This window comes from Haemaphysalis longicornis, unplaced genomic scaffold, assembly GCF_048455015.1.
Source record: "Haemaphysalis longicornis isolate Haplotype H1 unplaced genomic scaffold, Haemaphysalis longicornis Haplotype H1 scaffold_2, whole genome shotgun sequence".
Lineage (NCBI taxonomy): Eukaryota > Metazoa > Arthropoda > Arachnida > Ixodida > Ixodidae > Haemaphysalis > Haemaphysalis longicornis.
In genome coordinates, this window is record NW_027526295.1 from 147,936,629 (window position 1) to 147,952,252 (window position 15,624).

The 15,624-nt window shown below is 52.1% G+C and overlaps 1 protein-coding gene across 1 annotated transcript in view; it reads left to right on the top strand.

The window, feature by feature from the left end:
- LOC144168346 (neprilysin-1-like) overlaps positions 1 to 15,624 on the top strand; it is a 35,159-nt gene that overhangs the window by 4,519 nt on the left and 15,016 nt on the right. Inside the window, exons 2-7 of the mRNA XM_077697350.1 lie at positions 2,711 to 3,039; positions 3,976 to 4,314; positions 4,797 to 5,063; positions 7,780 to 7,983; positions 11,311 to 11,553; positions 14,761 to 14,964. Coding sequence (XP_077553476.1) covers positions 2,711 to 3,039; positions 3,976 to 4,314; positions 4,797 to 5,063; positions 7,780 to 7,983; positions 11,311 to 11,553; positions 14,761 to 14,964 — 1,586 coding nt within the window. The remainder of the gene's footprint in view (positions 1 to 2,710; positions 3,040 to 3,975; positions 4,315 to 4,796; positions 5,064 to 7,779; positions 7,984 to 11,310; positions 11,554 to 14,760; positions 14,965 to 15,624) is intronic.

Genomic DNA, 15,624 nt, shown 5'->3' on the forward strand with positions numbered 1-15,624 from the left:
CTCATTTAACGGTATTTAAGAAGTTCGCTATCACGTATTCCTTCCTAATGACGTCATTCGTGAATCCTCGGGCGTTATTTTTCGCGCCGCGATCATTCCTGTACAGCCAAGCGCATCATGTGCCGGAAGAACGCCGTTGGGTGGGTGAACTGAGCGACAAAATCGCGAAGCCCTTCGACAAAACGAGGCATAAGCGACGCGTCTCAGCCGTTCACCAGTACAATAAGGGTTTCGCATTCACAACCCTTCAGAAGTGTTAATCACGTGCTTCGGACTTATTTTCAACGAAAAAGCTCTAGAACTGGGACTTACGCAATTCACGGATCAAATAAGCCGCAGTGATCGACAAGCATAACAAAACGGCAGCATCTCCACTCCGTAGATGATGGCGAGGGTGCGGAGCGGGGACTCGAAATGACATCCAAGTTGCAACCCGAGTGACATCCTATTTGCGCCCCGACCGTCATTCGAATTGAGCCGCTAGTTGCACCTTGATCATTCCCTAAATGAAACTGCAACTCACGGCTCAAATCGAATTTCGCTTGATTTTCGCTTGATGGTGGTGTGCGCATGGATGGACGCGGAGGGACATTGGGATGTCCTAAGGTACTCAACACCGTTACAGGCGAGGGAGTAAGCCATTTGACTCTCGGGTACTAACTCACGGTCGTAGCCCAATGGGTAAGACGACGGACTACCAGATAGGTAGTCCTGTCTGGACTACCAGACAGGCTCGAATCCTGCCGGTGCTTGTGTGATTTTTTGCGATTGTAAATGCTATGCGCACGGATGGACGCGGACGGACATTGTGCGGTCTTAAAGGGACACTGAAGTGATATGTAAACATTGCGGGATTACTTGCGCAAATTGTAGTCCGGAGTCCCCAGGCCATGTTTCGACCACCCTGGGCGCGTTTACGCGATTTTATTTAGTAGAAAAATTAATTCGAAAATGCTGTCCTCCTCTCTTTACGCTCGCCCATTTTCTGCGGCGTTTTCGTGTGACGTCAGGAGGGGATAAGCTGGCAATTGGCTGCGCTACTACACGGCTCCCCGGCCTTCAGACAGAGTCAGTCGGCCCAGCGTTTCGTCCGCCGGCCGCCGATGGGTCGTCGCAATTCGTTCGCTCAGTTGAAACGAAGCCAGGACACGTTTGTGAATGGTAGAATTTGCCTTTCTTTACTTGGTTAGTTTGTTCACTGTATCTAGCTCCAAGTCAAGGTCGCTTCACACAAGCGCTGCACAAGCGCACATGCGACGCTTCGCTGACTGGTATGCCAGTAGGAAAATATAAGGCCTCTTGAATGCGGGAGAAGAGTCAGCGAAGTCAATATAGGTACTAAGGAAATAAAATCAACTGATATTTTTACCGTACAGCGTAAAACTAGGGTGCGGGAAGCACTTTTTTGCGCTGGGCGAACAAGCACAGCGGTCAGCAGCACGACTACGCATCTGCGAACGCTTTTCCGTCTACGAAATGCAATTGCTAGACGTGAGCTATTGTGGAAACTTGGGCGACGCTTACTGCACGAGCGCAATACAACAAATAGTCACCTAAGCTGCTTGAAATGCCAAAACTAAATAAAAGTGTAAACTGGTTGTACAATATATACCCAGAGCGGAGCCCGCTCCGTGGCCGAGTGGTCTGGGTCACGGAGCAAGATATGTGGTCTGGGTCGCTAGGTGTGCCACCGCAAGTATTTTGCAAGTCACGAGTTCGAATCCCCGCGGGTACGTGCTTTTTTTTTGTAAGTTAACTTTTTCGTTTTCCGCCGATGTTTTCTATATTGAGTTCACCTTTTTTTGGGCCGCAACGTTCATGGCTCCACGAACTAGTTCACAAAACGCGCGCAGGCTGGCACTGGCGCGCTAGAGAGTTCTCGTTGGCGTGCTGTTGCCATAAGCACCGACTGCTTGCAGGCAGTGGGCACAGGCCAGAATGAACAGACCCTTGGCCTGGTGCGAACACGCTTTTTACGACACAGGCATGAGGGAGGCAAGCTCCAAATATGGGGGAAAAGCGCATGACATTTGGGCGTCTGCGGGTACGCGGAGGGCGTTCATGCACTGCGGAGGTTTCGGCTAGTGAATGCTACGATTCCAATCCGTCCTAGGAGGCTTATCTTTATGCATTTTTACAGCTGACAACATGGCAGAAGCGCGGTACGATGATTACTGAATTATTGAGAATGCCCATCCAACAACGCCAACGGTTGTGTTTTCCAGAACCGAAACCGAAACTTGTTTGGTTGCTCACCTTGGGCATCGTCCAATCACGGTGCCCGCTCCTCCCAACGTCACAGCTTTAGTTGGTGCGGCCGCCGCAAACCGCGCATGGTAGTTTTTCTTCTTTCGCGCTTTGTAAAATAATTACCGATTTGTCAACCGGATAAACGATGAAAAGTGTGCTAATTTGAGCCAGTCTACGCAGTGCAAGCAAAAACGGGAGCTTGACAAATTCACTTCAGTGTCCCTTTAAGGTACTCCGCATGTAATATCTTAACCTGTAACAAATAGTGTGTGTCCTTGCTGACTCGCGCGTTCATGACCACCTTGCTAAAGCAAGAATCACCAAGGGAGCAGCACTCCGGCTGTCGCGATAATCTCAGCTCACTAAGTGAAACTACCGTAATTCTTCCACACATTCACCATCTTGAGCCGTATCGGCCGGCTGCGACCATTCCTGATACCGTGCCCGCTTCGTCCTACAGCGAACGCCACGCGAGCAGCTCGAGCAGCCGGCCCCTCACAGGCGGACGCCACTGTGGCGGTACCGGTGGCCGTCCCCAGCCCAACCGCACCCGTGGCCGAAGCCAGTGGCCAGAGAGAGACGACCACGACCAGCCCCGTTCCCAGCAGCTCCAGCTCGTCCGAGTGCGGCGACCTGGACCTGGTTCCCCCTCCGCGGAGGGACGAGGACAGACTGAGCTTGCTCCTGGCGCGAGTGCGAGGTTCACCACGCGCCGCGATGCTCGTCTTGGGCACGCTGGCTGTCACGCTGCTTGGCGCGCCCCTGGTCGCGCTCGCCGTCTCCAGTAAGGTAAGCGGTCCTTTTGTCCACACCAAATCAGCAACGACGGGACTAGGACAACGTTCCCCCATCTCTTACTCTGGCCTCTGTCTTCAAGTTCCTCGATACCGAGAGACAGTAAAATAAAAATTAGAATTTCCGCTGTCTACCCAAATGTATTCATGGAAGGAGATCCAAGATCCATGTTCATGATATTTGTGGAAACGAGTGTAGACCACCACGCTCTGCGTGGTGTTCCTGTTTCGCTTCCCTAATTCTGAGTCATGAGAACAACGTGGATGTTTGATGTGGGCAGACGTTTCATGTCTTCCGAAGCTGTATTTTCCTATTTTAACGCGAAGCTTTCTATGTCTCTCTGACGGCGTATGTCTCATTGAAACCGCACTGCATGAAAGCAACTTTCTCTAACGATGATGATTATCGTGGGTGAAGTGAACCAAAAGAATGCTTCCTCAGGTCAGAATAGAACCTGGGGCTCTGGCATTACGAAGCAGACGTTTATCCGATTTTGCCATTCAAACATGGTCGAAGTAGCTCGGATGTGGGGTGCATGACGTCCACATTAGACAGAAAAAATCATGCATTCCTCCGGGTGACGACGACGATAGTTGAAGACGAAGCTTTTTTCGTGCGAAATCGAAGGGCGAAAGGTCAAACTCAAAGCCGCTGCGACCAAAATTCAGAACTTCGTGCGAGTAGGTCAAAGCTCAACGAGTCATTCCAAGCCGCATGCGAACCAAAGTCCAAACTCGGACGACAACCAAGGAATCCTTCACAAGAAAGCTTCGCGTTCAATCATCGTCGTCGTTAGACGGAGGGGGTACATGATTTTTCTTATAGCGCAGCGCTTTGCCCAGCAGATACGACTGGAAGCAGTTTAATATACAACTGCTGTGTCTGTCGATGACCAAGGTGTCCCGTACCCTCGGCGCTGCATTCCCGCAGATGGGCGCGTGGCACGGCGGGCCGTGGGGCCAGGGAGGCCTGTACCTGTGCAACGACTCCGTGTGCCACGCCGAGGCGCATTACTTCGACGACAAGCTGGACGCGGCGGTGGGACCGTGCGACGACTACTACGCGCACGTCTGCTCTGCGCGCTGGCACCGCGTGCTGCCGGGCTCAGACCTCCGCGCGGCGCCCTACGCCAGTCAGAGCTCCGGCTACGCGTACCAGGCGCTGCGTCAACTGGCCACGGCGTACGCAGCGCAGGACGCCGAACGCATGCACCAGAGCAGGCACCACTTCGGACACCAGACGCTGCTCTTCGTCGCGTCGTGCGTCCAGGTACGTCCGTCCAGGAACGGGTGACGGAAAGGCCTTTTGATCACTTGATCACTGTTGTTGCACTAGCCGCCAGGTAGCGCGTGAACGCTTGAAATCGCGAATAGTTTGGAGGGATGAAGGAGCAAAGCCAGGAAAGGTTACGTTAATCTCTGTGGTATCAAAAAAGGGAGGCACTTTGTTGCTCCACTGTTTCCTGCCCTTGATGAACAGTAAGCACAGACAATTCGAGGCGTGCGCAGATTCTGCGAGCGCAATGCTCGAACGGGAGCGGATCATGAAAGCAGGTGTATAAATCGATCCCGCGTTAAAGAACGAAGACGTGAGCACTATATTCGGTTATCGAAACGGCTATCCAACAGTTATCGCAACGGCTTTGAACGGCTATCCCAACGGGGCCGTTCACGGCGGTTTTTAATATTTGCACGCTCCCAAAGAGAGGCGAGTTGCTTTTACTCCCCGTGACTGCTCCCTTCCGCATACAGGAGTCCTCGCGCTCTTCGCGGGAGATGGAGTCCCTGTCGAGCGTGCTGCGCTACCTGGACCTCGAGGGCTGGCCGTACGACAGGGCGCCGCGGGAGCGCAAGAGCGTGGCGCACTCCGCGGGCAAGCTGGCCGGCTCGCTGGCCGTCTTCCCCTTCGTCGCCGTCGACCTGCAGCGGCTGCAGCCCCGGACGCCCCCTGAGGACGAGGAGGACTCGCAGCAGCAGCAGCGACCGCAGGAGGATAGGCTGCTCATCGTCTTCGGCCAGGTACCCTTCCACAGCTTTGTGGCGTCTATTCGAGGCCCGCATAGTGTAGACTCTCGTAATTCGATAACTACAATGATTCTGGTGCTTACGCATGCAGGCCCGGTATATATGGGGCTATAAGATGCGAAACGCTCGTTCAACTCAGCCGGATATTTATTGGTTAATTCGATCAAGTGCCGAAGTTGTTGACGGCCTTGGTTCGAAAACAAACCAAAGGCGACGGCAGTTTAACATTGGTTATCACCCGGTGGTGTACACATAGGGATGACAACAGGTTGGTTTGGCAAAGGGTGCCCCCTGAGCACTTGATGTTGCTCTTACTATTGACAATAGTTTTTCGTGGCCTAGTTAACCCGAAAAATTTGGTCCGTCCATCTGTCTGTCTGTCTGTCTGTCTGTCTGTCTGTCTGTCTGTGGACTCAGCCACGCTGCCAAAACTCATAAGCATTCTAGCAAAAAAGCAGAATATGGCAAAAATATATTAAAAATAAAGCAAGAACATGGCAAGAAAGCAAAAGCTAGGCAAAAAATAAAAAAAGAACATAAGTTAAGCAAAAAAATAAACAATGGGCAATTTGAGGCAAAACATCAACACATAACTGGGGCTGGAATGATTATTTTGGCGTTCGATATTTGCGTTAGCAAATTTATTTGCGAGAGAAAATTAAAAAACACGCGTCGGAACAATGATTTTTTTTTTCAAATATTTACAAAAAGCACTCTCACGCGAGTGTAGACCTCGTGGCGGCATTCCAAGAGGTGCAACAGTAACGAAAGGTTCCAGTAAATGGCCCGCGAGCATTAAATTTGAAGTGTCTTGAACAAATCTTCACCGTGGGAGGAGTGAAACTTGAGGGGAAGATCGTAAGAGGTGGGCAAGAAAGAGAAGATGCATTTACGTGGCACGGGCGGCACAACACTGGCCGTCTTTCGACGACATCGGCAGCGGAGTGAGCAGATAGGCGGTCAATTTCTATAGTTACCTCCTCTCCTCTAGAGGGCGCAGCCCACTGCGTTGATGGCCCAGCACAACGTTACTAGATTAGTAACGTTGGGCCCAGCACATTGGTGACACACTGTGTTCTCTAGCTGCCATATTATTAGACGCGTTTCTGTTTCCGCGCCGCATTTGCGCAGCACACCGCTCCGATGGAGACTCCAGCGAATCGGAAGATATATGCTGCGGGCGACCCAAGGCTTTTACAAAAGTCTTCGGGAACTTGCGCTGGAAGTTCACCAAACTAGGAGTCTCAAGAGGGTGCATGCAGTTGAGCACTTTGATAAAAAATGTGTGGTTATATCTTTCCAGATATCGCAAAAAAGCAGACACCCTCAATTAATAATTACCGAATAATTGTATGCCTTCAAAGAACATTGTACAGTACTTGTTATCTATTCGATATTTGAAGAATTTAGTCAGTTTTCTTTTGCTTTCTTGTTTTGTTTTTTGGTGGGTGGGGGGGTCCTTCTGAATCAACCACCTTTAACTGCGTGAGACTGCCGATTTACTGGTGTGCCTGGCGCACATCCACTGTTTTTGGAGCGCAGCTTACGACACGTATTCACCAACCGGCAGATCAAGAATACCTTCCTCCTACCCACTCCCACCTTCTCAAAGTGTCCGCAAAACGCAAATCAGTGTGGCTGGCGTGTGGCCATCGGTCACAGCATGCGCATGTGACTTCATATATGGGCTTCGTGACATGGCGAGAACTTTACATGGTGGTCCAGCGGGCATTGGTTGCGTGTTTGCCTTCGGGTTGTCGTATGGTTGGGGTTGCCTGATGCACCTATACATCTCGTCCCGGGCGCGCAATGAGCTAAAAAAAACCGTATAGGCGACGGTGAACTTTGGCGACTCACAGAAGCCATATTCGGGATTTCTTTAGAATGTGGCAACTTAATTCGCGTGTTTCCCCCAGTTCATGATATGAACATATACCTTATGGCCAGTTACTCTGTCCCCCTGGGTACATAACCGAGATGCAATCTCAAGCGTATCGTACACGCCTCTCACTGTTTTTCTTAGTGGAAAACAGAGACAGAAAACTTATTTTCACTCCCGTGTATTTTACCCCCTGTAGCCTAGCAGCAAAACGACAAAAAATGGCTGGCGATTACGATCCTCCCTAGTGCGATATTTGGGTGCAGCAGCAGCGCGCTGAGGCAGCGCTCACTCGTGCGTTCTCTCGACGGCAGCGATGATGAGCCTCTGCGGCGGCGGCGCAAAGTGCGTCTCAGGAAGGTACCGCGAACTGCGTCTTAAACGAACGCACATCATAGTCACGCGCACGTCGCCCTCACGTTTTCGCCAAGCGTCGCGCCGTCGAGTGCCTCGTGCGGGCACAGCATACTTCCCCCTCCCTACCCCCACCGCACATTTTTGGAGAGCGCTGGCTCGCGCCGCCGCGGCGAACGGCCCTCCCCTCCCAATTTCCCGGCACTCTCCTCCTTTGCTTTCTTTCATCGTTCGCTTTTTTCTTTCACTCGTCGGTCTTGCCTTCGTTCACTCGGTTACGCCGACAACGCGGCTCAGCCCAGAGACGGCTACCAAAGGGCTGCGCCCTAAAATATTGTAAATCTTGCACTATAGGCGTATACAAAGCTCACGGCCAACTCCTTCAGAGGGGTTAGACTCCTGATCTCCTGATCTCGTTGTTACGCCGTGCGTAAGCAGGTCCTCACTCGGCTCCGCACATTCGTCTGCGAAACGCAGGCGAGACTGCTGCTGTCCCTGCACGAGCACATGGACGACAGCCGCGCCATGGACTGGTACCGCGAGTCCGTGGGCCGGGCGATCAGGGTTCTGTACAGGGGTCACGAGCAGGACAAGATCGTCGACGCCCTGCTGGAGCTCGAGCGACGCCTGGCCCGCGCCATCGAGAGCCTGCCAACGCGCAAGTCGCCCCCCTTTTACAGGGTAACACGTGATCTCATGCCTGCGCCTTCCGTCTGCGTGGTGGTGTCTTCATACCATACTCGTTTTACGCCTGTTAATATCATTCCCCCGCAAAGACACCGGGCGTTTAAGTGCGGACCCTGCTTCGCGTCGTCGCTCGTCCTCGGTCACGGTATCTAGCCACCGTAGTGACGGCGTCACGCACCTAAATAGAGGCTTCGAAAACATCACCACTTTCCCTGGTAGGAATGTAACCTGGATCACTGACGTTACGACGCTGACGTCTATCCCGTTGCGCCACAGGGGGCACACGTTACTCATATGCAAAGTGTTGGGGGTGGTCTTCACGCTGCGCCGTCGCCACGGGGACTGCCTTTGCTAGGCAGCAAATAAGTACACAACAATGTAAAATAAGGAAAACGTCATGATTTAACGCGTTAATTGTCCCAAAAAACTGAAAACTCAATCCAGTGTCTCCTTATAGGCTTTTCCAGGGGCTGCGGAGCCCTCTCTTGACTACTTTCGGTATCAACGTCGGCCTGATACTGAAACTAATCGAGAGAGGGCGCCACAGCCCCTCTTGCAAGTCACTGCTGCGCACTTCGACAGCTTTCAAGCTGAGTAGAACTGATTCAATTTCTTTTCAGATTCTGGCTTCTAGATGCACTCAGCACTCAGCTGGTGATGGTACAATAAATGCAGCGTCACCGGTGTGTACAAATAGCACGCCAAGGGGAAGGGACATGAATTTTAACCAGCTGGTAAACTCCCCTTTTTGCCGCAGATTTTCGAACTTGGCGCGCAATAAAGCTGATTTCCCGTTTACCAGAAAGAGAACGAGCCTAGAGCGCGTTTCTATAACGCAAACAAATTTAGCAGCCAGATATATCCCCATGGCACTCCGCTCACGCTTTTTGAGAAAAGAACACCGTAAAAATTAATTGTCGCATTTCCCGAACTTCCCCCAACAGTGAGCGCGAAACTGTCGCAGAAGCTTGAGCGACCCGCTCGAAGCTATCGATCGCGTCCCTGAATTTTCCGAGACAGCCGGATACCTCCGTTCGCTTCTGTAAAGTTCATACTATAAGTAGGACTCAAGGATCGAGCCATTTTTTTTTTATTTGGGACATTTATGAAAAATTTGTTTGTTCGGGATTATTTTCTGTAGATGCTACCGAAGTGATTCAACTTTGCTCTTGGGGATCTGCCTCACGGGATCTCGCAAATATTTTTTCGCCATCAGCCTTCACTGTAGAATACTTTACTTGCTATGAGCACTTAGCGTTTCGCTCATTAAAAAGACTGCTTTGCCGCCAAGCTGCACAAATTCTTTGTTGAAGTGATTCAACTTTGCTCTTGGGGATCTGCCTCACGGGATCTCGCAAATATTTTTTCGCCGTCAGCCTTCACTGTAGAATACTTTACTTGCTATGAGCACTTAACGTTTCGCTCATTAAAAAGACTGCTTTGCCACTAAGCTGCACAAATTCTTTGTTGAAGCTCTCTCTCTCTCTCTTATAACAATATTATCAATTTTATCGCAAACTAAAAACAAATAGTCTACATATTAAGAATAGTGATCAACTAGTGGGTACTCCCAGACACTTTGGCGAAGTCTTAATGGCGTCACGAAATCTTCTGCGTCTGGCGGCCGCCGACTAAAGCCACTACCGAGAAACATGACTGACTGGACAACTCTAGCTAGACGTCTAGTTATTTTTTATCTTTTCATTTGAATCTCTACTGGCAGTTGGCACACTGATGACTGTCGTCACTGCTGTCCATAATGCGTCACTGCTGCGCAAAATTTGGAAATTTCTCCAATCTGCTGTTTTTTGGGGGGAAGGTTAAAGGTCCATGTTTTGTGCCTGAAATAGAGCGAAGTTACCAAATATTCAAACTGAAGGAAGTTATATTTTGCCTTCAGTGCCCCTTCAATCAAGTTCTTGGGTAACAGCTCGGAGCGATCTTTTCGCTGGGAAACGCCCCGTAGACAAATCGTTAGTGCAGAAACAAATGGGGCAGATTCGCACTATTAGCTAAGACTGGACACAAAGAGAAGCCGGGGAGATTATTCTTGGTTCGGCTAAGTTTACGCGTGGTTATGCTTGAAGACTCGCCTACGTTTTCTGCGTTGTCATGCTTCGAGACTAGGTCGTTTTCTGCGTGGTGTCGTCGTGAGGACCCGAAAGAGCATTGAACACTCGGTCATTAAAGTATGCAGTGTACGCGAGCTCGTAATTATATATAGAACTCGCTAACGTTTCGCCGCTCCTTCACCGGTGCGATATTCGGTATTGGACCGAGGCCATCGCATCCGTTCTCGAGTATCGACGGGACGGCCTACGCGCCGCGCTTCCACGTCTTCGGAAGTGACGCCATTCTCCTGTCGCTCCCTCCCTTCGTCGGATACACAACTGCTCCACCTCACATGGATTTTCAAACTTGCCGCTGAAATTTCTCCGTGACTGGCAGGCCCGGATCGCTTTGTCCGCAGGCTTTCACACCTCGCCAATGTGGACCGCGTTAGCATGCGTTAGAACCGGCCGTCGGTGAGGATAACTGTCGGTGAGGAGGAGAGCAGGCGAGAGATCACGCCACGAACGCTGGACAGAGTGTTCTCAAAGGTCGAGCGGTGCCAGCTGGTGCCAGCGCGCGCGATGGCGTCATCGCTCGGCGAGACGTTATTGCGTGCGTTCACCGGCCCAACATCACCTGAACCCGAATCGCCATTATAAAACAAACTTGAGCGGTTAATTCGCATATTCCGGCTGTGTTCCGTCTATTCATTTCTCTCAAGCTTTACTCAGTAAACGTGCTTACATGATAAATAAAAATGGCAGCATCTCCGTTCTGTGGATGATGGCGAGGGTGCGGAGTACGGGGACTCTAAATGACATCCAAGTTGCGCCCCGAGTGACATCCGATTTGCGCCCCGACCATCATTCGATTTGAGCCGTGAGGTGCACCTTGATTATTCCCTAAATGAAACTGCAACTCACGGCTCAAATCGAATTTCGCTTGATTTTCGCTCGATGGTGGTGTGCGCACGGATGGACGCGGACGGACATTGGGAGGTCCTAAGGTACCCGTAACGTTACAGGCGAGGGAGTAAGCCGTTTGACTCTCGGGTACTAGCTTACGGTCGTAGCCCAATGGGTAAGACGACTCACACAACTGTCTGGTCTACCAGAGACAGCCTAGGCTCGAATCCTGCCGGTGCCTATGGCATTTTTTGCGATTGTAAATGCTATGCGCACGGACGCGGACGAACATTGTGCGGTCCTAAGGTACTCCGCACCTAAAAAGCTTACACGATGACTTCCGTGTTCGGGCGCTGCGGCGCAGGTGACCCTGGGCAGCGTTCCTGGCGGCGTCCTCTGGGACTGGGTGTCGTTCCTGAACGGCGTGCTGAAGGGCAGCGCGGCGGCCGGCGCCCACCAGCCCGTGGCCGTGCGCTCCATGCTGTTCCTGCACAGGCTGGCCCGCATCACGCACGACACCCCGGCCGCCGTGCTGCTCAACTACCTCGGCTACCGGCTGCTGGTCGCCGTGGCACCCTTCCTGCAGAGCCCCGCCACCGAGCACCTGGTTAGAAGAGCGAGTCCGCCTGAAATTACCCCTTCTTTTCAACCCCCCCCCCCCCCCCCAAGCTGCAACGATGGTGCACTTGGGCTATGAGGAGGGCCGTAGTTAGGGCTGCGGATGAATTTAGGCCAGATGGGGTTTTTAACGCGTGGCAGAATGTCTGCACACGGGTTTTTTTCGTCTCCGCCGTCACCATGAAAAACCGACACCATCGTCTGAATCAAACCCTAGCTCGTCCTTGGGCTCAGCCGCTCAACTCTTTGGCCACTGTGCTACCGCGGCACGTCTCTGCTTTTCTTGTAACACTGTCGCACCATGCCCCTGTTCACTCAGCCATAAAGTATTTGATTTTCTCACTCTACGGCCCCATTACAACAACATCGCCGGGAAGGCTGTTCGATTACATAGTCGCTTTATTGAATCATATAGCATCGACTTGTACAGGCACCTGCCCCCGCCCCTCCCGGATTCCCCCGTTTGCGGGGTTTGGTGTCAAGGACAGTGTCGATAATCTAATAAAAATTCTCCTGTGGGAGAGTAGGGAAAACATGTGCGGCGACCATAAGTACTTTGTCTACCCCCCATTCCCCCCGCGAACTCGCCCTCTGACCTCACGCGACACTGACACTCTCATTCCACCTCTGCGACAGATTCCAGTGCTCTACCACGCCCGTGAATAAGTGAAAGCGGCCAGAGAGCGGTCACTTTGTGGCTTCCGTTGGCTTTTTATTGCCCTCCCAAGCTCGGTTGGATGGCCCGCTTCACAGTGAAGCGCCCGCTTCACAATCTAACAACCTTACAATCTTCACAACCTTCACAATCTAACGATGACATAATATAACAGCAGCTGCACCAATTAATCTGCGTGAAGCATATAGGGTGTATTCACAGGGTTTTGGGCCGCGCGGCGGCGCTACCTGCGCGGCGGCGACGACGCCATTTTTGAGGTTGCACTCTGCCGCGCGGGCAGCGCGTTTCCCGACGCGAAACCTGGTTTGCAGCGTGCTGCTGGCAAGAACGTTCGTGTGGACGGTGTTTTTTCTGCGTGATCCGTGGGTTTGCGAATGCCTCGTCCTACCGAGTAGCTAGAATTGTTCTCGCTTTGAAATTCCGGATGCGCTGTTCAGTCTACAACCGCAGACCGAAGCAGGCCGCACGAAAAAATAAAAAAAGCGCGCCGTGTATTTTTTTTCTCCTTTCGCTGTTTCGAAGCGACGGCTAGGGCAGTGCTTGAAGGCTGTCTGTCTTCATTCGACGAATTACCGAAGTAGTTATCGATAATATGGCTAATCAGTATCGGCTCTGTTGGAACCCGTTTCATCCAGGTGGGCCCCGGCCGGGACGATGGGCGTCGGAGCTTTCACCATTAAGGTAGCCGGCGTACTTTATGGATGAGACGAACCATACTCCATGGGCTCCCAGCCTCAACATGGGCTACTTCGAGTGTTGAGGGGAACGCACACGTACATGCAATATCGCTTCCCAGGTAATTGCGGGCATCCAAATTGATCCAATTCTTCTTCGTCGCCTTCGACTGTTCTCTAATGACCAAGCGTGTTACGTGTTCAGACACTAAAGCTTGACGCTGGGTACACAGTTTGACTACTTCAAAAACAGCGCAGAGACTAAAACGTTAACGTATGCAGGGACAAACTAGAGCAGCCTTTGTCACTTGTCTCTGCGCTGCTTTCGAAGTAGCCAAAGCGTACGTGTTCCATAATCTTGTTCTGCTTATAATTTCCGCTTCGTCTTTACCGAAAGGAAAAGACTTGAAAATCATCGGTGGGATCTTTGCCGTCGCCACCATACCTAATTTTATCACGTACTTACCTCGCGATGGTTTCCACCCAGACCCTGTGCGTAATTGTTCCGCTTCATTAGGAGCTCAAATGGACCACCTTCATGCGTTCAACGCACAGAACACTGACGCCAGAGCACCTCACCGTCTATCATACTCCTCAAGAAGCGCGCAACATGCCTGGGTGGTGCACGGTAAAACCAGCTCCTCTCTCACACGCCACCACCACATCAAATATCCTCGCAGCCTTGGGTGAAGAAATTTTCTCAACTCGCGCCACGGTCGCTTCAAGCAACGGAGGAAATAAGGAAATCGGCGCACGGAGATGACACCGAGATAGCGCGAAATAGCCAAAACGGACCGGGTTATGCACGCCGCTGGCCGCGCCTGTCAAACCATCGGACAGTTGCATTCGTCGCGCGAAATCATACTGTCTTCAAGCACTGCTCTGGCCTTCGCTTCGAAACAACAACAAAACGGCGCGCTTGCTTTCGTCGTTCGGCCTGCTTCGGGTTGCGGTTGTAGACGTGAACAGCGCATTCGGGAATTTCGCAGCGAAAACAATGCTGGCTACTCGTTACCACCAGGCATTCAAACACACGAATCACGCAGAGAAAAAAATTCCCGCGCCTTCCCGCGAGGGGAAAACGAGTAAATGCAGAGCATTGGGGCCTCAGTACTGATTGAAGGCAGTGTTGCTTCCATCGCTTCTTCCGTGATGCTGGAGTAGCAGACACGAGTAAACGTGGGCACGAGCGTCAACCAAGGAAGGAAGGAGCAACGCAGTGACTGAAACACGAGCGACCGCTAGCCGCTATATTTGCAGCGCGCGCAGTAGAGGGAGAGCAGTACGGGGGGGAGAGCGCGCATGCGCAAGCAGCGCGCGCCCTTCCACGCCCCACCGCGCTGCTATCACGCACCTGTTAGGCCGAGACCGCGACGGAGCGAACGGGCTGACTACGACGCATGCGCGCGCCAGCTGCTGTTGAGAGAGAGGAGGGAAGGAGAGGCGCACCTGCTGCGGACGCGAAACTGTTGACACCGTCCGACGCAGGAACAGGCGAGGCTAAGAAATGCTCTGCATTTAAAACACCGTCCACACGAACGTTCTTGCCAGCACCACGCCGCAAACAACGTTTCGCGTCGGGAAACGCCACAGAACAGGGAAACGCGCTGCCCGCGCGGCGGAGTGCAACCTCATATATGGCGTCGCCGCCGCCGCGCGGTCCAAGGCCCTGTGAATACACCCTATAAAGTTAAGCATGCGGCGAGCTAGGGCGTGGCCGCCTGCGCTTCTGTAATAAACTACCCTACGCTCATGCAGCGATGTATAATCTCGAGGTAGATTCACAAAAAGCATACTAAAGGTTGAAGTGAGCCTGCAGGGACTGTGTACCTTGCACTCCTCGTAGGTTCCCCTCTCGGTGGAGGGCCTGCGCATCCCTGGGATGGAGCGGCTGCAGGCGTGCGGCCAGCTGGCCGAGAAGGTCTTCGGCGCCGCGCTCACCGTCATGCTGCGCCACGCCACGCCCGGCCTCCACCACGCCGACATGGCCCGCAAGATGGTCGGACTCGTCAACAGCGCCGCGGACGCCTTGGAGCGCTTCCTCAAGCAGGTCTGGAGGCCGCCTTGATTGAGGGGGAGCTACCGGCATCAAAACTTCACGAGATGCCGTAGGGAGCAGCCCTCACACGCTTAAAACAGCGCTACTTTATTTAGTAGACCAAATATGTATACAACTGACACCGAAGTATGAGAAGATCAGAGCACAACCCAATGGGGCTAGATGTTCGCACATTCATACATCCGCGGAAATACATCCAGAAGCCAGTGATCAACATTAAAATTATAAAATTCAGCGTCACATAACTTATCGCTAGCGAAAGGCACTTATGTAGGCTTTTGGTCAAACTATAGAGTCACGAGGAAGCCGCCTTCTGCCGTGACTAACGACAGCTTGCTTGTGCCTCAAGAAATAACAAATGAAAAGTTCCGCCGTGTAAAGTGTGAATACTGTCTCCGCATGTGGACCTTAATTTGTCAATGCGCCGTGGCCTTCGATTTAGAAAACGCGGGTTGAAGGAATGTACTGAGGCTTGCATGAGTAATATGAGTATGCTAATCGCAGAATTTGCGATTGGGCGAGCAGGAAAGTACGTTTCTACTAAACCTCCTTTCTGCTTGGCGATGCCAGCACGGGTATGCGCGGAATCATGGTAACCTAGAGGAGGACAAAAAATGATGATAATGATAAGAGGACACGGCAATTGGACAC